This window comes from Elgaria multicarinata, chromosome 5, assembly GCF_023053635.1.
Source record: "Elgaria multicarinata webbii isolate HBS135686 ecotype San Diego chromosome 5, rElgMul1.1.pri, whole genome shotgun sequence".
NCBI lineage: Eukaryota > Metazoa > Chordata > Lepidosauria > Squamata > Anguidae > Elgaria > Elgaria multicarinata.
The window spans coordinates 63,526,073-63,547,029 of record NC_086175.1 but is presented as its reverse complement, the minus strand read 5'-3'; the positions used below and the strand labels follow the sequence as shown (position 1 = coordinate 63,547,029).

General features: G+C 38.5%; 1 protein-coding gene across 4 annotated transcripts in view; it reads left to right on the top strand.

Annotated features, from left to right (window-relative positions):
- The window catches only part of DMD (dystrophin), a 1,279,927-nt gene that overhangs the window by 854,880 nt on the left and 404,090 nt on the right, over positions 1-20,957 (top strand). For all 4 annotated transcript variants that reach the window (XM_063126497.1, XM_063126496.1, XM_063126495.1 and 1 more), the window contains exons 46-48: positions 6,184-6,331; positions 11,560-11,709; positions 20,228-20,392. In XM_063126497.1, coding sequence (XP_062982567.1) covers positions 6,184-6,331; positions 11,560-11,709; positions 20,228-20,392 — 463 coding nt within the window. The remainder of the gene's footprint in view (positions 1-6,183; positions 6,332-11,559; positions 11,710-20,227; positions 20,393-20,957) is intronic.

Here is a 20,957-nt window from a genome sequence, read left to right as displayed (position 1 = left end):
ACACAACATGCTACATCATGGTTCACATGACATGCTAAGCCATACTGTTTAGCTCAAAATGCTTAACCACCATGGCTTAAGGTGTCTTCTGAACAGGCTCATTAAAATGCACCTTCTACAAACAAGCTCAATTTATTTTCCATTATCTACCTCATCAGTGTTTACATATGTCAAAACCAAATATTTAATTGCCATTGTAATTAAAAAGGGGATGGGACAAGTGACAGCCATAAATACATATGGTTAAATAATATATTTTAAACTTACAGAGTACAATCCAAACAAAGTCAAGCATAACCCCAAGCATTTGAATGTAGAAGTAGTACCCACTACTTCTGATTCAGTGTGATGTGCAGTGCAATTCTCTATCTACTCAGAAGTATGCCCCATTGAGTTAAATGGAACTTACTCCCAAGTAAGTGTGTATAGGATAGCAGCCTTATCCCCTAGTAAATATATTCACAATAGCAACCTTAAACTCACTGACTTTGGTTGGAAATATTTAAGTACATGGGTAACGCTGCCTTTAAATCAGTGGGGCTTCGAAGCAACTAACTTTAGTTGGATCATTCCCACATTGTTATCACTGTTTTTCTTTAAATGGAAGAAAATGACTTTGTTGTTTTCTTTTTGTTCAGCATAGCAGTCAGGAAGTGCATCAAGTTAAAATTATTTTTGTGTGAAAAATGGATTGTGACATTTAAAGCAGATTTCATGTCTTTCTGCTCTGTAAAACAAGTTCCATCCTCCTTTCGTTAGAGATTTAAAATGTTGGTGGAAAATATTAAAGTCTAATGTCTTGTCAGGAACTGTTTTTTTCTCACAAATTTCAAAGGAAATCCATTTAGGAATGTAATACTTTCAAAATGGATCATTGACAGTGAAATATATGCCTTTCACAACACCTTTATTTCAGACCTGGGAAAAAGTGTATGGTGAAAAATGATTAGAGCTGACCGGCCCTTGTCAGGTCCTTGACTTTACACAGTGCCTATACTTTATATATGCACTAGGACACCGCAACCATCCATTCCTGTAGAGGGTTAGAATGAGGGCAAAAGCTGCAGCCTTGCCAGGTGCCTCATTGCTGATAAAGGCATAAGTGTCACTTTTGTGAAGGACCTAACAAATGCTCTCACAACTAAATAAACAAGAGGGTATTGCTATCCTGCATCTGCTAGAAACCTATGTTTTAATGTGGCAAAGTATTAGTACACTGTTATGGATGTAGTTGTATAATACGTAGCAGTATAGTTTACACACAGTGGCATCGGAAAGTTTATAAATATTCTTAGTCAATTGATTCATGCTATCAAATATTACTCTATTTAAAAGAATTATCAAAATTAGTCGGATGAGATTCAGAGAGTACGCAGCTGTTTGGCAGGAGCCCCTCATGTCTTCTGGGAAGCTGTTCTGGAGGACCAACCTTCAGGGAACTTCCTCTGGAAGGAGGCATAGGGAAGCCTGCATGCATGCATACCCTTTTCCTAGGAGGGAAACTCCATCCATGTTCTTCAGTCTTTACCCATAATACACATGGGAAACAGTATACAAACCCAATCGTATATATGTTCCCTTGCAAGGAAATCCCGTGAGATGTAATATACTGCTGCTCGCTTTTTTTTTTTGTTAAATGTAAAGTCCTTCTTTGTGTTCTCTGTGCATCACACATATGGTCTCTGTGCCTGTGCGGAGCTCAGTTTGGGAAGCTTCTATTGCTGAGGAATTTTGGCAGGAACCCTGCCGCCACCATCCCAGTGTGGATACTCTGACGGGTTCCCACCTATTCTCTCTGACCTTCATCGACTGCCATTGTGGCAGCTCATGTGGGGGACTTCTTGTCAAATTGCATTCAGCTACACTGAGGATTCTGTTTCCTTTTTTTCTCTTTTATTCTACCTTTTTTTCTCTTCATTTGTTCTTACTTTCTTTTAGAATTTAGATTTTTTTTTCTTCAGAGATTCTTGATTGCCTTTTCCACCTTCGGGCGTATGGCCATGAAGGTGCCCTTCAGTAAGTGTGGCCATTGTGCAGGTAAACTTTCACCCACAGGCAGCCACTCCCTGTATCTAATCTGCTTGGGTGAAGGACATATCTTGGAATCTTGCACTACTGCATGTCCTTCACTAAACAGACCTGAAAACATCATGCCAACAGGCTCTGATCGATTCTCCGGAAAAAGACCTTTCAGGCTGCAGATAACCCCCGACCAGTGGTTCCACCAAGACAAAGGGATATGGCAAGTACTGGTAGTTCATTACGTCCTGGCGCGAGTGCTAGCTTAGGTAGCACAGGACCAAGCAAACTGCATCGTTATAGCCCCATGGCGGCCTCAACTGTTATGGTTCCCTCATCTTCTTTGCCCGTGCTTCGGCCACAACCTTCAGCTACCCATGGTATCGAACCTTCTCTCTCGAGACGGGCAGAGTATGTCATCCAGATTTGAACAACACTCTCCTCCTCATGGCATAGACGATCAGTCAGCACCGATAGCAATGCCGCTATCAATACAGACAATACTTGATGCAGCAATAAAATCTGCCACTTGTAAATCTTACTCCAGCAAGTGGGCCAACTTTACAGCATTCACCGCTTTATATGGCTTTGGCCCACTGAACTCCATTGCAAGCATTCCTCAGTTCTTGTTACAATTTTGTGAAAAAGGACTTCAAATCTCTTCTCCTAGGGTTTACCTGGCAGCCACCTCTAATTTCCATAATATATTGATGGTTTCTCTGTCTTTTCACACCCCACTGTAAAGATGTTTCTTAAAGGACTAAAGAACTGATCAAACCCCCGATACCTACCTGGAGCCTATGGGTGGTCCTCCATGCTCTCACACAGAAACCTTTTGAACCCCTTGCCACTGTGGACGTATGATTACTGTCATTTAAGGTCGCCTTCCTCATCACCATCATCTCTGCATGCCACACTGGGCAACTGTGCACACTACGGACTGACTCCCCCTACCTAATGTTTCATAGAGATAAGGTGGTGCTGTGTTGAGACATTGCATTTCTACCCAAGGTAGTCACCAACAGGACATAGTACTGACTTCCCATCCCCATCCACCGCACTGGAAACCTCCCTCCACACTTGATGTCAGGAAGGCACTTGCCTTTTATAAGGCACAGACTGAGTCTTTTCATACTACTCCCCGCCTGTCTTTCTGTTATGGTGGACCCAACAGGGGCATGCTAGTTTCCTCCCAGAGACCCTCCTTCTGGGTGGTCTAAACTATATCTCTGGCATACCGAGCTCACAGGACTTCAACTCTCTCAGCAGACTCATTTGCACTCCACCAGAGCTTTAGCTACTTTGGTAGCCTTTCAATGGGGCATACCACTGGAAGATTTGTGCAAAGTGGCCATATGGTTGATCCCTTTCACCTTCATCTAGACTACAGACTGGACATTCGTGCACTCCAAGATTGCTCTTTCAGCAGGGTGGTTCTCTCAACTATTCTGTGGTAGGATACCGACCCACCTCCTGGTGAGTAAGCTTGTAAGTCCCCCATATGTGTGAAGCACAGAGACCATGAAGAAGAAAGTCAGGTTGCTTCCCTATAACTGAAGTTCTTCAAGTGGGCATCTGTGCATTCACACAACCCTCCCGCTGTCCCCGCTTCAGTATCAATGTTACTTGATGTTAGTACCAAGCATCAATTTTTCTCAGTTCTGAGGGGGCCACACTAGGCGGTCTCCTTTGAATTGAGTGATGGGCGGGAATCCATCAGAGTATGCTCACTGGGACAGTGGGGGCAGGGTTCCCACCAAAATTCCTCAACTATAGAAGCTTCCCAAACTGAGCTCTGCACAGGCAAAGAGACCATATGTGTTTGAAACTTAATATGGCAAAGACTGAATTGCTTGTTTTTCCTCCTAAACCTTCTCCTCATCTCTCATTCTCTCTTACTGTCAATGATGTTACGCTTACTCCAGTCAAGGAAGCTCGTAGTCTTGGCTTTATATTTGATTCCTCGCTCTCCTTTATTCCTCATATTGAGGCAGTAGCTAAATCCTGTCGTTTTTTCCTGTATAATATTGCCAGGATTCGATCATTTTTGTCTGTCTCTTCTGCCAAGACTCTTGTTCATGCATTGGTTATTTCTCGGTTGGACTACTGCAACCTTCTTCTCACTGGCCTTCCTTCTTCTCACATCAGTCCATTGGTTTCTGTTCACCACTCTGCTGCTAAGATCATCTTCTTGGCTCGCCGCTCTGACCATGTAACTCCACTTCTGAAATCTCTTCATTGGCTTCCAATTCACTTCAGAATCCAATATAAACTTCTCCTGTTGACCTACAAAGCTTTTCACTGTCTAGCTCCTTCCTATCTCTCCTCTCTCATCTCACACTATTGCCCCGCTCGTGCTCTTCGCTCCTCTGATGCCATGTTTCTCGCCTGCCCAAGGGTCTCTGCTTCCCTTGCTCGGCTTCGTCCATTTTCTTCTGCTGCCCCTTATGCCTGGAATGCTCTTCCAGAACATTTGAGAACTACAAGTTCAACCGCAGCTTTTAAAGCTCAGCTAAAAGCTTTTCTTTTTCCTAAAGCTTTTAAAACTTGATTTTGTTCTGACTTTATACTGTTAGTTTTACCCTACCCAGTGCCTGTTTACCCTACCCTGTGCCTGTTTGCTTTCTCTTCCCCTCCTTATTGTTTTATTATGGTTTTATTAGAATGTAAGCCTATGCGGCAGAGTCTCGCTATTTACTGTTTTACTCTGTACAGCACCATGTACATTGATGGTGCTATATAAATAAATAAATAAATAATAATAATAATAATAAGTGTGATGACCACTTAAAAAACTTCAGTTACAGGTAAGCTACCTGGCTTTTTAAAGTAGTCCTATCCAGACCTCTAAAGTAAGTGTTAGTGTAATTAAATTAGTATTGATGTTTCCAGATCTGTGATGCAGTTTGGTAATTTTAGACTCTGGACATCATGGGGGAGGGTTCTTTAGATGGCTATGTGTATTACTTCACTTACCTCAAAAATGTGGGGAAATTCCTTTTCATTCTTCCCTAAAGTCCTGCCCTGACAGCACCATTTCCAGGTAGATGCAGTGTAAATACAACCATATATTAGTTGTTAGCCACTATCTCTGATATGCATACAGAATTCCATATTCAAAGAGCTTTCCTATTAGTTTTGTAGGAGAAAGAAAAGAATGCATTCTATGTGTGTACAGGAGGGAATGTTCATGCTTCCCTTAATCAAACACAGCTGCAAGCCCCTGGGCATGCCACACATAGGATTGTGCCACATAGTTAATTTTTTTTAGTTATTGGTTTTAAATGCTTTTTTGTTTGTTTTGAAAAGTGGTGTGTAAATTCCGATATAAGTAAATAGGGTTGGTCCAGAGAACAGTTACTTTTAGTCCAATTAAAGTAATTAGGAGTTAATTACTGAAGTATGCTTGAAACAAATAGGGGTGGTAGAATAATAATAAGATTAGAAGATAATAGATTGTAGATAGCAGACAAGTAAATGGGGTTGCTGCAGTAAGCCATGGAAATATGGCACATTTAGCCTTTGTATTCTATTATCAAAGTACAGAACACTGAGGCTGCAATTCTATATACACTGATCTAGGAGTAAGCTGCATTGAACTTCTGAGTAGACAGCCGTACCATTGCACTGTAAGGGCAGTGTCCTATACTGCAGCGGCACCTCTGCCAATTCTCTTGAACACTCACACAACAGGAACTAGCAGTTCCAAAATTATCCCTGAAAAGAGTGGCAACTCTTGTGTTTGGAACAGAGCCCCATGCCAAGAACGAATGTTAGCACTCATTTCCAGTTGTTTCTGAAACTGCGAGTTCTCATTGCATTAGCAGTCAGGCTGTATACTATAGGAGTTTTAGTAGTTCATCTTTAAGGAGAAAGTCTAGAGTTCAAAAATGTAACAATAACAGTGTATGAAATCATACCCTTGTTTTGTTCTCTCCTCCCTCCCCCATTTTAATTTCAAAATTTGGGGTTCTTGAAATCTTGACTTCAATTAATTGCTAGTGATAGTAAATGTTTTTGAAGGCATTTATTAAAATGGTTTAATATTTACCAATCAAATTATTTTAATCATTTCTATGTGAGGTTAATAATCATCCTTTTGAATAATGGGTAATATACTTGAAATCACGCCGTTAATGTATTTATTTTATTTTATCACTGCAGACTTGAAGAAGAACAGAATCTTCTGTCAGAACTGCAATACAAGTTAAACAAATTTGTTGTATGGTTGGACGAAGCAAGTAGTGTTGCTGGAATTCCTCTTGAACCAGGAAATGAATACCAATTAAAAGATACTCTTCAAAAAGTGAAGGTAATGGGCTTCATAACTGCATATTCTTTTCCTATGTCATCTGTCTCCCTTCCCTCTCGAACAAGTTTTAAATTTATTTATTTATTATTTATTACATTTTTATACTGCCCAATAGCCGAAGCTCTCTGGGCAGTTCACAAAAACATTTTGGTTTTTCCAGCGCTTGAAATATGAAATAACTATCTCCAAAAGCAGCAGCAAAATGATCAGTCAAAAGTGTTGTGTAGACAAGCTAAAAGAAACTATAGCAATGAATCATGTGGAATATCCAGTTGATATTTTAGGTTTTAACATTTACGCAAGGTTGTTTTTTTTATTATTATTAAATTTTTATTATTAAACAATATACAACAAACACAAAAACAACAAATAAAATCACTTAATACATAAACATAAAATGGCCTTAATATCGTATATTCAAATTTAACCTATTAAACATATTTATACTAAACATAACAGTGCTCCCCCTACCACGGGATTTCATTCCTGTTTCCAAAAACTCATAGTTTTATCTGTTGGTGGTTTCCCACTTCCTTTAAAGAACACAAACTCTAGGAACTTTTTCCATATACCCTCAAAATCGTTCGTTTTTACTATGCCTCTTTTCATTTTAATATTACATGTCAATTTATCATTTATAGCAAATTTACGCAAGGTTGTGATGTTGCATTTTGCCAAATTTTGGAAAATAGCCCTGATTGAGCAAGTGCTGAAAATTTTAAGTGGTTAGAACCGAGTTTTAGAACATTTCATGCCACTGGCAATTTTGCAAAATAAATAAATAAATGGAAGGAAATCCTATTTTGACTATCCCACCTCATCCCAGAATAAAACTATAGATAGCAAATGTTTAAAAGGTACACATTCAAGACACATTTTCCTAATAGCAAGTTAATTATCATGTGCATTAAAGTTCATTTAGCTATTTATAATATGGGTTGTTTTGTTCATTGTGCTTGTCATCACAGTAAAGTGGTGTACCATTCAGTATTGTACAGAACACTGGCAAGGCCACAGAGTCTAATGTGTCATGTCCAATTTAATCATGACATGAACCACAAGTAAAGTGCTTATCCATAAACTACCCATGTAGCTCTCATCTCCTTGAAATGTATTAACACAGGTATGTCAGACCATATATATGCAGCATTAGAATGTCAGCAATACATCTGCCTGGGCTGTTGATAGTGCGTATTATTATTATTATTATTATTATTATTATTATTATTATTATTATTATTATTATTATTATTACAAGCCATCCTGGGAAAGCTGCTTGAAAGGTGGGGTATAAATACCTAAAATGATGCTGCCTGCTTATTAAGTCCTTAGGCAGTGTCTTTATTTTATATTCCACCACTATCACAGAATGACATGGGACAAGGCTTTGTTGGTAGTGATACCAAAGTATGCTACAGGCTTTTCACCTGGCTTTTATTTTGTCAGACCTTCCACCTTGAAGGATCTGTGTTCTGTCTTTCTCTGCTATTTTTGATATATGAGGAAGTGGGTCTGCTACCATGCTTGTTCTCAATAGAAAAGAATTATTTAAAAACTAACATGAATAGATAAATATTGCTGCACATGTGTTGCTCAGTGCATATGAAAAGAACATTTAAACAGGGTAAATGAATGACTTACAAAGGTTATTGTTTTTGTGTTGCATGTAAATTGGGCCTTATTGTATCTGCTGCTCCCATATATAAACTGGGATAATTGAGAGTACCTAATGTTATCCTCAACACTAAGGCAGTTAATCAGTACAGAGTACAACGGCGTGACATTGACCATGTTTTCATGATTGGGAACAGCATCCTTTATAGAGGAACTTTCCTGAACATGGCAGGAAATCTCGACAAATCCTGACTTATTTTAAAAAAAAGAGGGTTTCTGTGGCTTATTTTTAAGACACAAAAACAGAAATGGAGTGTGAGGTGCATGGCAAGATCACTGCGTCATTGAAATGACCTGCGAAGATCCATTAGTTGCCAATTGCGAGCGTGGGATCAAACACTAATCTGATGATGCTGTAAATGTAATCCTATGCTCATTTACTGTGGCAGACATCTCAGGTTATCCTGCTCCTCATACCAAATATGGCAGCCTATGGGTTATCCCATGTCACCAAATGCAGAAAAAACTCATAGGCTTTCCGACTTTTAAAACTTTTTAAAACTCTGAGACTTGGGTTTATGGAACCCCCTGCCATAAGCCTGGCTCAACTGCAAAACCTTTATCCACTGCCACCAAAATCAACCTCTGTACTCTTTTAGAAACCTAGTAACCAGGTTCTTATGGCATAGGCATGGAATTGACATTGCCACTAGAGACAAGAATAAAAAATTAAGGTATTTATTAAGGGAATTACATACACAAGGTAATGGAGTGTTTTTTTAATGGAACTCCTTAAGGGGTCTCCTTAAATGTACTTAAATTAAATATACTTTGTTACAATTCCTAATGAGTAAAAGAGTCCTCCCCAGTTAACTATCTCTCAGTAGCTTTTCCCTCAGACCAGCTTTTCCTAAACTCGACCCCAGCCAATCACAGCTAGGAACAGATGTTGTGCATCAGTCTTCCTCTGCGTCCATCTTTTTCTGTTACATCCAGGATTATTCTGTGACAAGAACTACTTCCTATAGCCCCCTCCAGTCAGACCTCTGCCTGAAATGTTCTGGTGCTGGGCTTTACTGTCTGTATGGATCGTCTCTACAAGCTTTCCTGCTCCCTCACCCACTAGGATCTGGTATTCAGATGTTCCAGTTTGATTTGTTTATTTATATATTTATTACATTTCTATGCTGCCCAATAGTTGAAGTTCTCTGGACGGTTCACAAGAATTAAAACCCTAAAATATAGTATAAAATAAATTGTAAAAATTTAAAGTATGAAACTTCAGTATAAATTGAAGTAAAAACCAGAATAAAACCTAGCAGCAATGCAGAGATTTAAAATGTAATAAGAGATATGATTACTATGATTATTCTCTTATCTCTGCTTTGTGAACCCCTTCCCCCCCTTCATATGTTTTAATGTGATTTTAGATTGTAAGCCTCAAGGCAGGGTATCACTGTTTTATTTGTATATTTTGTACAGCACCAAATACATGGTTGGTGCTATATAAATAAAATAATAATAATAATAATAATAATAATAACAACAACAACATAAAACAACAAGTTCCCTGAGACTGAGCTTTCTCCTTCCCCAGCAATGAGCACTCTCCTTTCAGTCAACAACCATTATCTCTCCAACTGTTTCTAAAAGAACTACTAACTGACCTCTTTCAAATAATTTGGCCAATCATGTTTCTTACAGAATGTCTAACTGTCACTCACCTCTGTTTACCTGTCTTACCAATCCAAACAAAGGTAGCTTTTCCTCCTATTCATTTTTAAACTTAGCTTGAAGCCTCCCTTCCGTAGCAACTAACCAAGGTAATCATAACTGTCTTAGGCCCAATATGTGTTAATAAAGCTAGGATTTTGGCCTACTTAGTTACATGATAATTACTCAAAGAATATAAACATTACAAAACATAAACAAACAGGTGAAATGATTGTGTTTCTTCACAAAGCCTCATTAAACACAGTGGTATCTACATCTGAGTAAATATGCAAAGGGTTGCACAGTTAGTTACCCTAGTAGCAGTTTTTCATTGGGGAACAAAATCATTAGCTTGATCATAGCTATAAAATGGCAAATTCTTGCCAATGCTTAATGCTGCAAAACACTTCAGAAATGATTGAGCACTTATTCAAGTGGTCTGAAGAAGGGCTTAAAGCATTCGCATGTTCAGTGAAAGTATGAAAAAAACCTTTCTCTGCTGTGTTTTTGAAATAGTTGAAGTAAGCCCCCCCAAAAAAAATCCCCATAAAATGTCCTTGTTCTGACTCCTATCAAAATTGACGATTGGCTAGATCTATTGAGATAAGGCAGCAAAGAGGAAATGATCATAGTTGAACTGCTTTATGCTTACCATCCTCTGCTACTTCATTTTAGCAAAGTTTAATAAATCACTCTGAGCATTTAAATTGTCAGTCTAAATATGTCAGAACCAGTGCCAGTGTCCACAAAACTGCAAGGTCCTTGTTAAAACTTTAACGTTTAAATTTGGATTGTAACTTTCTTCACAGCCTTAAGGTCCGCCTGGCGCCTACACTGTACTCCTTTCGTCGCCAGCTGAACCTTTTTATTTTCTCAGTATTTTAACACTTAATTTTAACTTAAATTTCAATTTTAATGTTCTAATTCTGTATTTTAATCTTATATCAATTTCTGCTGCATGGTATTATCCTGGTTGTGCTTTTTATACTGTATTTTGTATTTGTGTTTTTAGACGGTTGGTTGTTTTATTATGGTTTTAATTTTTGTGAACCGCCCAGAGAGCTTCAGCTATGGGGTGGTATAAAAAAGTAATAAATAAATAAGGTAGCTCATCATGCAAGAATGTGGAAGGGGAAACACATCTGAAAGTAGCATGGATGGATGACATGCACATTCAGATGCACATTCAACTTATTCCCACCATTTCTGATCCAGCAAGTGATGTGTGTACAGAAGCTTGCTTCTTTGCATGGGCCTCTTTCCCTTGATTGGATCATAATTTATGATCCTGCCTCATTATTAAACTTACCAGAGTTCTCTGTGTTTAGAAATAAAGGGGAACTCTGATTAGTTGAAAAGCAGAAGGGAAGGATATTTTTCCAAGCTCTTCCTCTTGGTGACACCAGAAGAAGAGAGCGGAAGAGGAATATGCAAGATCAAGGCTCATGTAGATAATGCTAAACCATTGTTTACTATTCCATGTAAACCATGTCAAAATGTATAGCATCATTTAAGGAAAACATAACTAATTATATTTCTATTTAGTACCACTGAAACAACATGGCTAAATTCTGAAGATAATTTGACATTTGTAGTTGACCACTTTTTTTTCTCCCGAGCTTTTAATAATTCCTTCATTCTATTTCATCCCAATATGGCTTTGACATTCTGGTGAGCATCTGTGCCTTGAAAAAAATCTTCCTAATGCAGGAGCAAGTTTGTTATTTTTTCCTCCTTTACCTGAGGCATTGTAACTTAGAACAAAAGCTGTGGATATTTTGTGCTGAATTGAGCTCTTGAGTCTAGTTACTTCAGCTGATAAACTAATCAATAGAGGTGAAGATAAGGGAGTTGAAAATTCTACTACAGTTCATTTTAAATGTTGCATTTGTCTATTCCAGTTAAGAGTGGAAGAACTGCCTCCGCACAAGGGAATACTGAAACGATTAAATGAAGCTGGAGGAAAAGCAGTTGGTAGTGCATCGCTGAGCCCTGAAGTAAAACATAAGCTTGACACCAGACTCAAGGAGGCTAACCATCGCTGGATAAAGGTTAGGCATATTAACAACTATGTTGTAGCATATATCTGTTACAAGTACTCCCATTATTTTTCAGCAATCGTTTTCCCCTTTCTCTCAGCATGCATACTTAGATTTATTGGTACTTTTTTTTAATGTGCTAAATGAATAAGCAGTCCTTCAGTGCCAAATCAGGGGCACCCAAACCTTTCTTACTTCCCCTCTGAGAAGTGAGTTTTCGCTACTACATGTGGAGTATTCTTCATTGTGTACACGTCTTTCTTCATGTTGTATTTCTGCAGCACTTGCCCTTTGCTTCATTATTTAGGCTTAATTTGTACCCTATTGAGTTTGATGGTAATACTCCCATTGATTTTTAATCTTTTTATACATCCTAGATGGGTGTCAGAGGACAAGAAGGAACTAGAGTATTGTAGAATAGAACTATACAGTGCTTTGAGAATGGGAAGGAGATAGTGAACTGCCAATGACCAAACAGTGTTATACCTCTGGTATTATAATGATCTACATACATTCATTTCTGGCTCTTTGCTTTCTCCTTTCTATCCATTTCTGTGACCTCCATAATTTCAAATCTGACTAGAGTTGGCATTTGTTCTAGAGTTATATTATTTGAGGAAGTAATCTTGGTAAAGCTGCCTGCACTGCCCGGTGTCTGTTGCACATAATAGATCTGGTGCAGATGGATCATTGATTCTGCACAAATATCCTACAGTATAATTTACCTGTTACTATTTCAAAGTTACCAGGTGGCTGTGGGAAGCCCACAAGCAGGATATGAGTGTAATAGCAACTGGTATTGAGATAAATTCTAGCTCCAATATTAGAAATAATATGTAACCAACATCCATTATGACTAGTAGCCATTGATAGTCTTATTCACTATGAGATAACCTTATCAAGCAAGAACATGTCCATGAGAGATGAAAATAGTAGATTTTGACTATTTATTTATGGATATATTCTGTCTCCTCTAACCTATGGTTGAAGAAATATAGTTATACCTTTTGACAGCAACCCTGAAGTACTGGTTGATCCAAGAAAAAAAAACCATACAATGTTGAAAAATCATCCTTTTGCACTCATGCAATAATTGTGCTGTTCAACTTTATACTCACACTGCAGGAACCCTCCTTAGTCATTGTCACCAGACCAAGAGGGGTCTGGGCTCTCAGGGAGATGGCTGCAGATCAATTGTTGTTAGAGGGAGGGGACTCTGCCTCTGAGGCAGAGGATGAGCAAGCTCTGGCCCCCAAGAGCATACAACCCAGTAGGGCTCCCTTGAAAAGGAGTGCTCACTTGCAGGAGAAAGTGACTCTTCATGAGTAGAGTTCTGACCAGAGAGCTGCAATGTACTGCAGCTGAATTCTGGGTGGGGCTCAGCAGGCTTTATTGTTAAAAGCCTTCAGAGTCTGCCTAGCCAGGGCTGGAAACAACATCTTACCTAGTATGTACTGCCTTGTATCCTGTTTTCCTGACCATGCCTTGTGACTAAACCTCTGTGCTACTGACCTTAGACTCCTGCTCAACTCTGCTTCTTTGAAACTGCGTATTGTATCTGAGTGTTTACCTGTGTTTTGACCTTGGCTGCTCTTCAGACCTCTCTTTTTGATTGCTCTCTCTTGCCTGTTAAAACCGGGCTTTTGACCATTGCCTGCTGATTGACTTGCATTTGGGTTGTCCCTTAGTTTAACCTAAGCCTGATCTAACCATAACAAGACATATAGGCACAGAAAACAAGAGCCAATTTTAAGGTTTTTACAACATTGCTTTGAAAACAGAGTCATTATTTGAAGTGATCACTGTATTTTGTTTTGTTTGATAGCTATGCATATTACTTTTTTGTTTTGGGGGAAATGAAAAAAAAGAGTCTACTATCTTAGATCCAGGTGAAGCAGAATAGAGATTGGTAATTCTCTTTAAATCAAAATGTAATGCCATGTAGTACAAAAAACACAGCACCTATTTTTCTGGAATTTGACAGGTGTAACTGTCTCCCAAGGGGATACTATGCCCAAACTGTCATTCAGTTCTGACAGAGAAATAGTTAATAGCCATTTAAAAACAATCTCATGATAGTCAATGGGAGATATGAAGCCTCCGATTTCTCAATATCAACTCAGTTGGTACCTGAGTCAAAGTGGATGGCTTCTGAATCAGTGCAAGCTTGAACTAGGCCTTTTTCCAAAGCACTGAACCAAAGTTCAAACCTAATATTGTGGTCAATGCCCACCTTTAGAATGCAGGTTGCAGCAACAAGCAATCATCAGCTCAGAGGGAATGGTGGGCGTGTTGCCATCACTCTCATCATGATCCATATGAGTAAACGGCTTGCTCTACCCAATGTTGAGACTGGCTCTGGATTAGTTTAGCCCTAGCTTGGCACATTTTGTTCTGAATTATAATTGGAAGCACACTTCACTTTTACTCCTCAGAAGGTTTAATTTTAGAGAATGTAACCATGAAAACTACTAGCCTATAAGGGAGCTTCCACCCCCCATGTGTCAGCATGTCACTGACTTGATTGCATCGCTCACATGGAAATACAATGCCTCTGAGGGCAAGTAATCCTGTTGTGTCTCTCCATTGGGAAGGGACGATTGAATAATCCAATCGCAACTGATAAATTACCCTCCCCCAATAGAAGCTATTTGGAAAGAGGCAAGGCCAGTGAAATGAATCATAGAAAGACACAGTGAACAGTTTCTGGATAGATACTTTGGTCTCTCAGGAGCTTTCAATTATAAGAACTGCTTTGTACTCAATTCCCATAGACTGTTGTGGGTTGTAAATATATATTTGTTCTATACCCTAATGAGAGAGATTTTACACCCTTGACTTTTAAAACTTTCAAATATTTTCAAAGAATTAGGCTGTTCTCATTTAACGCTAAGCCACCATGGGTTAATTTCCCATGGGGCTTAGCAGAATTGCCAGCTGCCATTTTGAATATGCAAGTGGTGGCAGCACACTTGTACCTTAAACCTAGAGATGCATCTTGTTTCCAAAGCACAAGGCAGATTTTCTTTGCTTCTGCTACTTGAAATCCTTTTTAAGTGGAGGTGCTAATAACTTAACCTTGTACCTTCTCCATGCAAAGCACGTGCTTTGCCACAACAGTCCCTAATATACACGAGATAATACGCAGGTAGAATGGTAAACAAAGCCATGATTGTTCCGGCCTGCAATTTTCTGGATACCATTTTGCATTCCAAATATTTCTTGATAATCTGTATTTCCCTTGCTAATTCATGATTGCCTATCTAAAGATGGCTACTATCCTTTGCACAGCTACATTCATGTAGCTGTGCAACAACTCCACTACAAAAAGTTCCAGAAGGATGCTGATGACTACAGCAGCAATAGGTAACAGTGTGCTGTTGCACCTTAGTCAGTGGGTGACTGAGGCATTAGCTTTCATAGGCGACAATCTTCACCTGATGAATATTTTGTACTGAGGAAATGATAGGCAAGGTGTGTGTACACATATAGGTCAAAGTACATTGGCTGAAATCAGTTTAACAAGGTGAGAATTAAAGATTAATTAAAATGTCAAAACCATAACCTGGTAGTTAGACTATTAAATCTGAAAAAGAAAGCATAGAAGCTGAGCTGACATCATTAGGGGGAAGGCACATGGAAAACTGACTTCCAGATTTATTCCTTGCCAGGTGAGAAACTATTTCCAGTAAACAGAGGAGATCCCATCTGTTCTCTAACAGCAAAGTTAGGCAGGAATATTCTCTCTCTTTTTTTAGAAGGTTTGAGTAGTCCCAGAGAGAAAAAAATGTTACAAATCTGTCTATGTCCCAGAAAAACAGTAAATGAAACTTGAATGCTGGTGACCCCACTGAAGCTGAATCCAGACAAGACTGATGTAATGCTGCTCAGCTGGGCTTGTGAATTACTAGTTATATAGACTTCCACCATGGTAGTGTTCAGCCCTTAAACTTAGAGATGCATCTGGAACCTTTGCATATTTTGGAATTCTAAAATAGTAGCAGCAACCAGAAGTACTTTTCAATGACTGACTCAAAGCATCAACGGAAACAATTCAATGTGCTTGATTGACCAATATGTTTTGTACACTCTGGCTAAGATTCTGGTGTGCTATATAATGCAAACTACCAATATTCCAGACCAATTTGAGTAATGTAAACTGCCCAGAGAACTTTGGCTATGGGGCGGCATATAAATGATGATGATGATGATGATATAATTCAATAAATTGAATTTTAATAGGAAATCTATAGGAAGATCATGCAGACTTGGTAGCACTGATGTCATTTTTGCCGAGGGACTGCTTACCCCGGCTAGGGGGAAGATATCATGTAAAGATGAGATACCATGTTTTTTCTTCACTGACTTTAAAACTGCCCCACAGTCCATTAATTGCAGTAGTGTAATCTGGAGGTTAAAGAGAGATTAATGTCATTTGCCAAATCCAAATCTGAAAGAAAGGTTTGTAGCTTTCTCATCTGATGAAATTAGATTTCTCTCAGGGCAAAAGGCATTTAATGGCTTTTGGCTCTGTGGAAGCAGCAGTGGATGATGGAAAATAATACTTGTAGCTGTAAAAGGAAAAGAAAATCTCATGTCATAACCTATTATTCAAATTTAATTCCCTGTTCAGTTATATAATTTTGGGTGACATCTTGTTAAGTAAAGAGGAAATCTTAGTATCCACAATAAAATTATGACTATTTAGCTATGCAAGATTAAGGGACTGAAGATTACTGTAGTGTAATTGTAAGACTGCAATAAAAATGAAAATTCTTGTGAAGAACTGGAACAATTTATATAAAATTAAGACCCTCAGCTATTACCAAATATAGAGTTTAAATCTTTTAAATTATTCAGTTCGTAAGATGTCAATTAACTTACCTTAATTAATTCTTGAACTAACATGCTAAAGTTCAGATTTTTCAGATGTTTTAGATAATAGTTGGCATATAACCTTACCTAAAGTAATACTTTGATGTTAAAATGTATATTAATTATTTTATAAGAATTGTATAGAGTGTGTGTGTGTGTGTGTGTGTGTGTGTGTGTGTGTGTGTGTGTAGTAATTCTTCTTAGGTTTTCCATCAGCTATAGATCAGGTATATATTGGGAAATCCCTGAAATTAAATAAATTAACAGTGCCATCTAGTGTATGTCTACTCAGAAGGAAGTCACATTATGTTCAGTGGGCATTACTCCCAGATAAGTGGGTATAGGATTGTAGTTTAAATAAAGTATTTAATTTGCAAGGATTTACACGTAATCTGTAGATGAGAATTGATACTTTTGTTACTTTCTTTTAAAACTAACATTTGGTCCTGGGTCTTCCTTGCCACATTGAGGCCTTAGCTATCCTGGGAGCAGGCAGGGATGACCTCAGGATGATCCCGGGATAAACCTTAGGTCTAGCTAAGGCCTAAGACTGCATTTCTATAAATGCTTACCTGTGAGTAAGAACCATTGAGTAGACATATATACGATTGCACTGCTAAAGTGCAATCCTATTACAGGGAAACACGGGAGTGTTTTTGCTTGTGTTATAGGCAATCAGTGAAAAGAGCATTCCACCATGTTAAGGCCGAAATTGGGGGTGGGTCATTCTGACGTTCATAAAATGGAAAATGTTTCACCAATCTTTCTGAAACAGAGACCTGCCAGAAAGAAATGCTGGTTTTACATACCCTGCACATTTCAAGAAGATTTGTGAAATATTGAGGGCAGGATGGCAGTTCAAAGTACGAAAATGGGGAAAACCTCTCTGGCTCAAAATGGCTCTTTTCTATTTCCGGGTGGCGATGATTTTTTTTCTCACTAAAAGCACCCTCAAACCAGTGGTGGGATCTTGTCCCCCTGTCCTTCTAGTTGGTGGAATGGCTTTTCTTTTGTCAAAATTCGCTTCCATTGTTTTTTAATGAACATTTCTTTGCCCTATTAAAGTGAATACAGACTCATAACTCCTAAATGGAGCATGCTCAGTAGCGTCGCTCTCCCCCCTCCCTCCTGTCTCAAATAGATTGGAATGTTGGAAATATTAATACTGGTACTTTGTATCAATACTGGTACTTTGTAGTAACAATGTAGGATTTTATATAGTTAGCATCAGGTTGTAGATCTAGTAATTGGTTCTGCTGTCTGAGGGCTTTCTTTATTTTCTCTGGCTTTCAATGCATGGCTTCATGAATTATGATTGAATATGGTGTTAATCTCAAAATGTTTCATAAGTAGGCTTATTTTGGTTGCAGCATACATGTTTATTCTCAACAGCAACATTGGTTTAGAGTAGACCTTATTTATGTTAGTGTGAAAGCTGATTAGTACTACACTAAGGATTGGGAATTAAAATACTTAAATGAAGATTAATATAATATTATGTGAAAATAGACTAAGCTATATGCAGACATTAACTCAATATGTACAGAAGTTAATGTATTTGCAACTGTTTCCCTTCTCAACTAGGGCCTTGCTGTGCTAGGACAGAAAGTGATTGTATTATATATAACAGGATTAAGACAAATAAAGAGTAATGTGACTGCTTAATCAGATTTTATTAAACATAGGAATGTAAGGTGAAAACAATGACTAAAATGTATTGTTATTTGCATTATTGGAAAATGGGAATAATTTTTAAAATCTAGTTAAGGTCTATAGTCAGTCATTGCTAGAGTTATCCCTATCTTTCAAAATGGTTTCCAAGTGAATTGTGCTGACAATAACTCTTAAGGTAGTCTCTTGGCAGAAAACAAAGTAGCTGGAAATAGTGCAGAAAATAGCAACCACAGGGATCAGGGGGTTGGAACAACTCCTCTATGAGTAAATGTTACAATATTAGGGACTTTTTAGCATTTGAAAAAAGTCCAGTAAAGGGAAAACATGATAGAGGTGTATAAAATTTTACATGGTGTGGTCAAAGTGGGTAGGGAGAAGGTTTCCCCTCCTTTTTATAATACTGGAACTTGCAGTCATCCCATCAAACGGAATCGTGGGACATTCAAGACAGACAAACACAAGTGCTAGTTCAGGGATGACATATGGAATTTGCGAGTACTACTTTACTGCATAATGAAGAATTTGCTATCAGAAGATGTGGTGATGACCATCAATTTGGATGGATTTAGAAGGGGACTGTACAAATTCCAGGAGGATTAGGCCATTACTGGCTCCTAGACATGATGGCTATATATTAGAATTGGGTTGTAGAAAGAGTCCAGTAAATTAATAGCTCCGTGAGTTGGACAACTTTGATAAATCTAAAAGATCAGGCCTTCATGCTGAAGAAACTGAGGCCACAATCCTATACCAGGGATGGGTAAATTGTGGTCCTCCAGATTTTTTCGCTATCAGCTCTAGCCTGCATAGCCAATGGTGAGGGATCATAGGACTTGTAAGGGTACACTCTTAGCATTTTAGACATTAAACATTTTACAATTCCCAGTATCTCCCAGCCCTGGGAGTTGTAGTTTTTTCTCTCTCTCTTAACATGCTTGGGATTGCATCCTAAATCTTCCATTGTGTTCAAACCACATTGACAGGCTGCCTTGATGGAGTATATGTTTATTTGTGAGGAATCTTCAGTGCAATTCTATGGTTGACTTTTTAGCAGAAAATCTCATTGGGCCTGTTCACAAATCACATTTTGCAAATAGCCTACTGTGCCCCGATAAGCAACACAGTGTAGTATATTCTTCCCCGCCTCTCCTCCCCACTTTTCCATGAAAATGCATGTGGTGGCTCCCCATAAGAGGAACCTATATATTACATTTCATTGCATTCCTGAAAACTTTCAAGGAGTTGGAGCCTCCCCACCTACTTTTTTGATGCAGTGTGAGCATCTTTCCATTCCAGTCAACCCACCTCTCTCAATTTACAGAGGAGGAGCGGGAAGGGAATGGTTTGTTTTGTGTGTGGAGTCATTAAATCCCATGGGTCTTATTCAGTAAAAGTATGCTTGGGAATACAGCCTTAATTATATAATAGCACCCTCCCATGACTATGATCAATTATATTTAACAAATTCATCTCTTCCCATTTCATACATGTACATATGTTAAGAAGGGAGTCATCCAGAAAGCCTGAAGAACTCTTATTATTTTAATCAATGTATCACTTAGCATCTGAGAAATGTCAGTTATTCAGTTCAGAGGGATATTCCTAAACAATTCAGTTTAAAACATTGTTAATATTATCCATCTAGGAGAGCAGACCTATCTTGGATGCCAGTGGAGCCTTCCCTCTGAATGAAAGTAGTAGCTTCGGGTTGTGTGTATGGTTTTTGTTAGGACCAAAGTGAGGCAAGGGGGTAGGAGAAAGGATTAAAATTCCCCTCCTCTCTCCCTGCAATCCCAATGCTGCAGTTTCACCCTGCAGGTGCCATTTACAGTAAACAACAACAACAACAATCATATATACTCCTTGTTAATGTTTATACTCAAAGTAAATATTTTATACAGAAAACAGTTTGTTGGAATGATGCTATGTGTGGACATAGTTGCTGCTTTAGCTTATAGAATTAATTTCTGTTATTTTAAAGGTATCCAACGATCTCCCTGAAAAACAGAAAGAAATTGAGCATATGTTAAATAATTTGAACCAGTTTGAACATCAGTTAAGTCAAACAAAATTGTGGCTTTCTCCCATCAAAGAACAATTGGAACTCTACAATCAAGTGGGCCAACCTGGAGCTTTTGACATTAAGGTAATGTTATCATTGTTTTAACTTTATTTATTTATTTATTTATTACATTTCTATACCGCCCAATAGCTGGAGCTCTCATTCAAAGTATAAAACAACAGTATAAAACCATAATATAAAATACAATATAAAAGCTCAACCAGATAAAAACAGCAGCAATGCAAAGTTACAAATTTAAAACCATGTTATTTAAAATTTATAGATTGTTAAAATGTTGGGAGAATAAAAAGGTCTTCACCTGGCGTCTAAAAGCATATAATGTAGGTGCCAAGCGAACCTCCTTAGGGAGCTCATTCCACAGCCGGGGTGCCACAGCAGAGAAGGCCCTCCTCCTGGTAGCCACCTGCCTCACTTCCTTTGGCAGGGGCTCACGGAGAAGGACCCCTGAAGATGACCTTAGGGTCCGGGCAGGTACATATGGGAGGAAGCGTTCCTTCAGATAACCTGGCCCCAAGCCGTTTAGGGCTTTAAATGTTAATACCAGCACTTTGAATCGGTCCCGGACCTGGACTGGCAGCCAATGAAGCCATTACAATTTATGTGTAATTGACGATTTGTTCAAATGCTC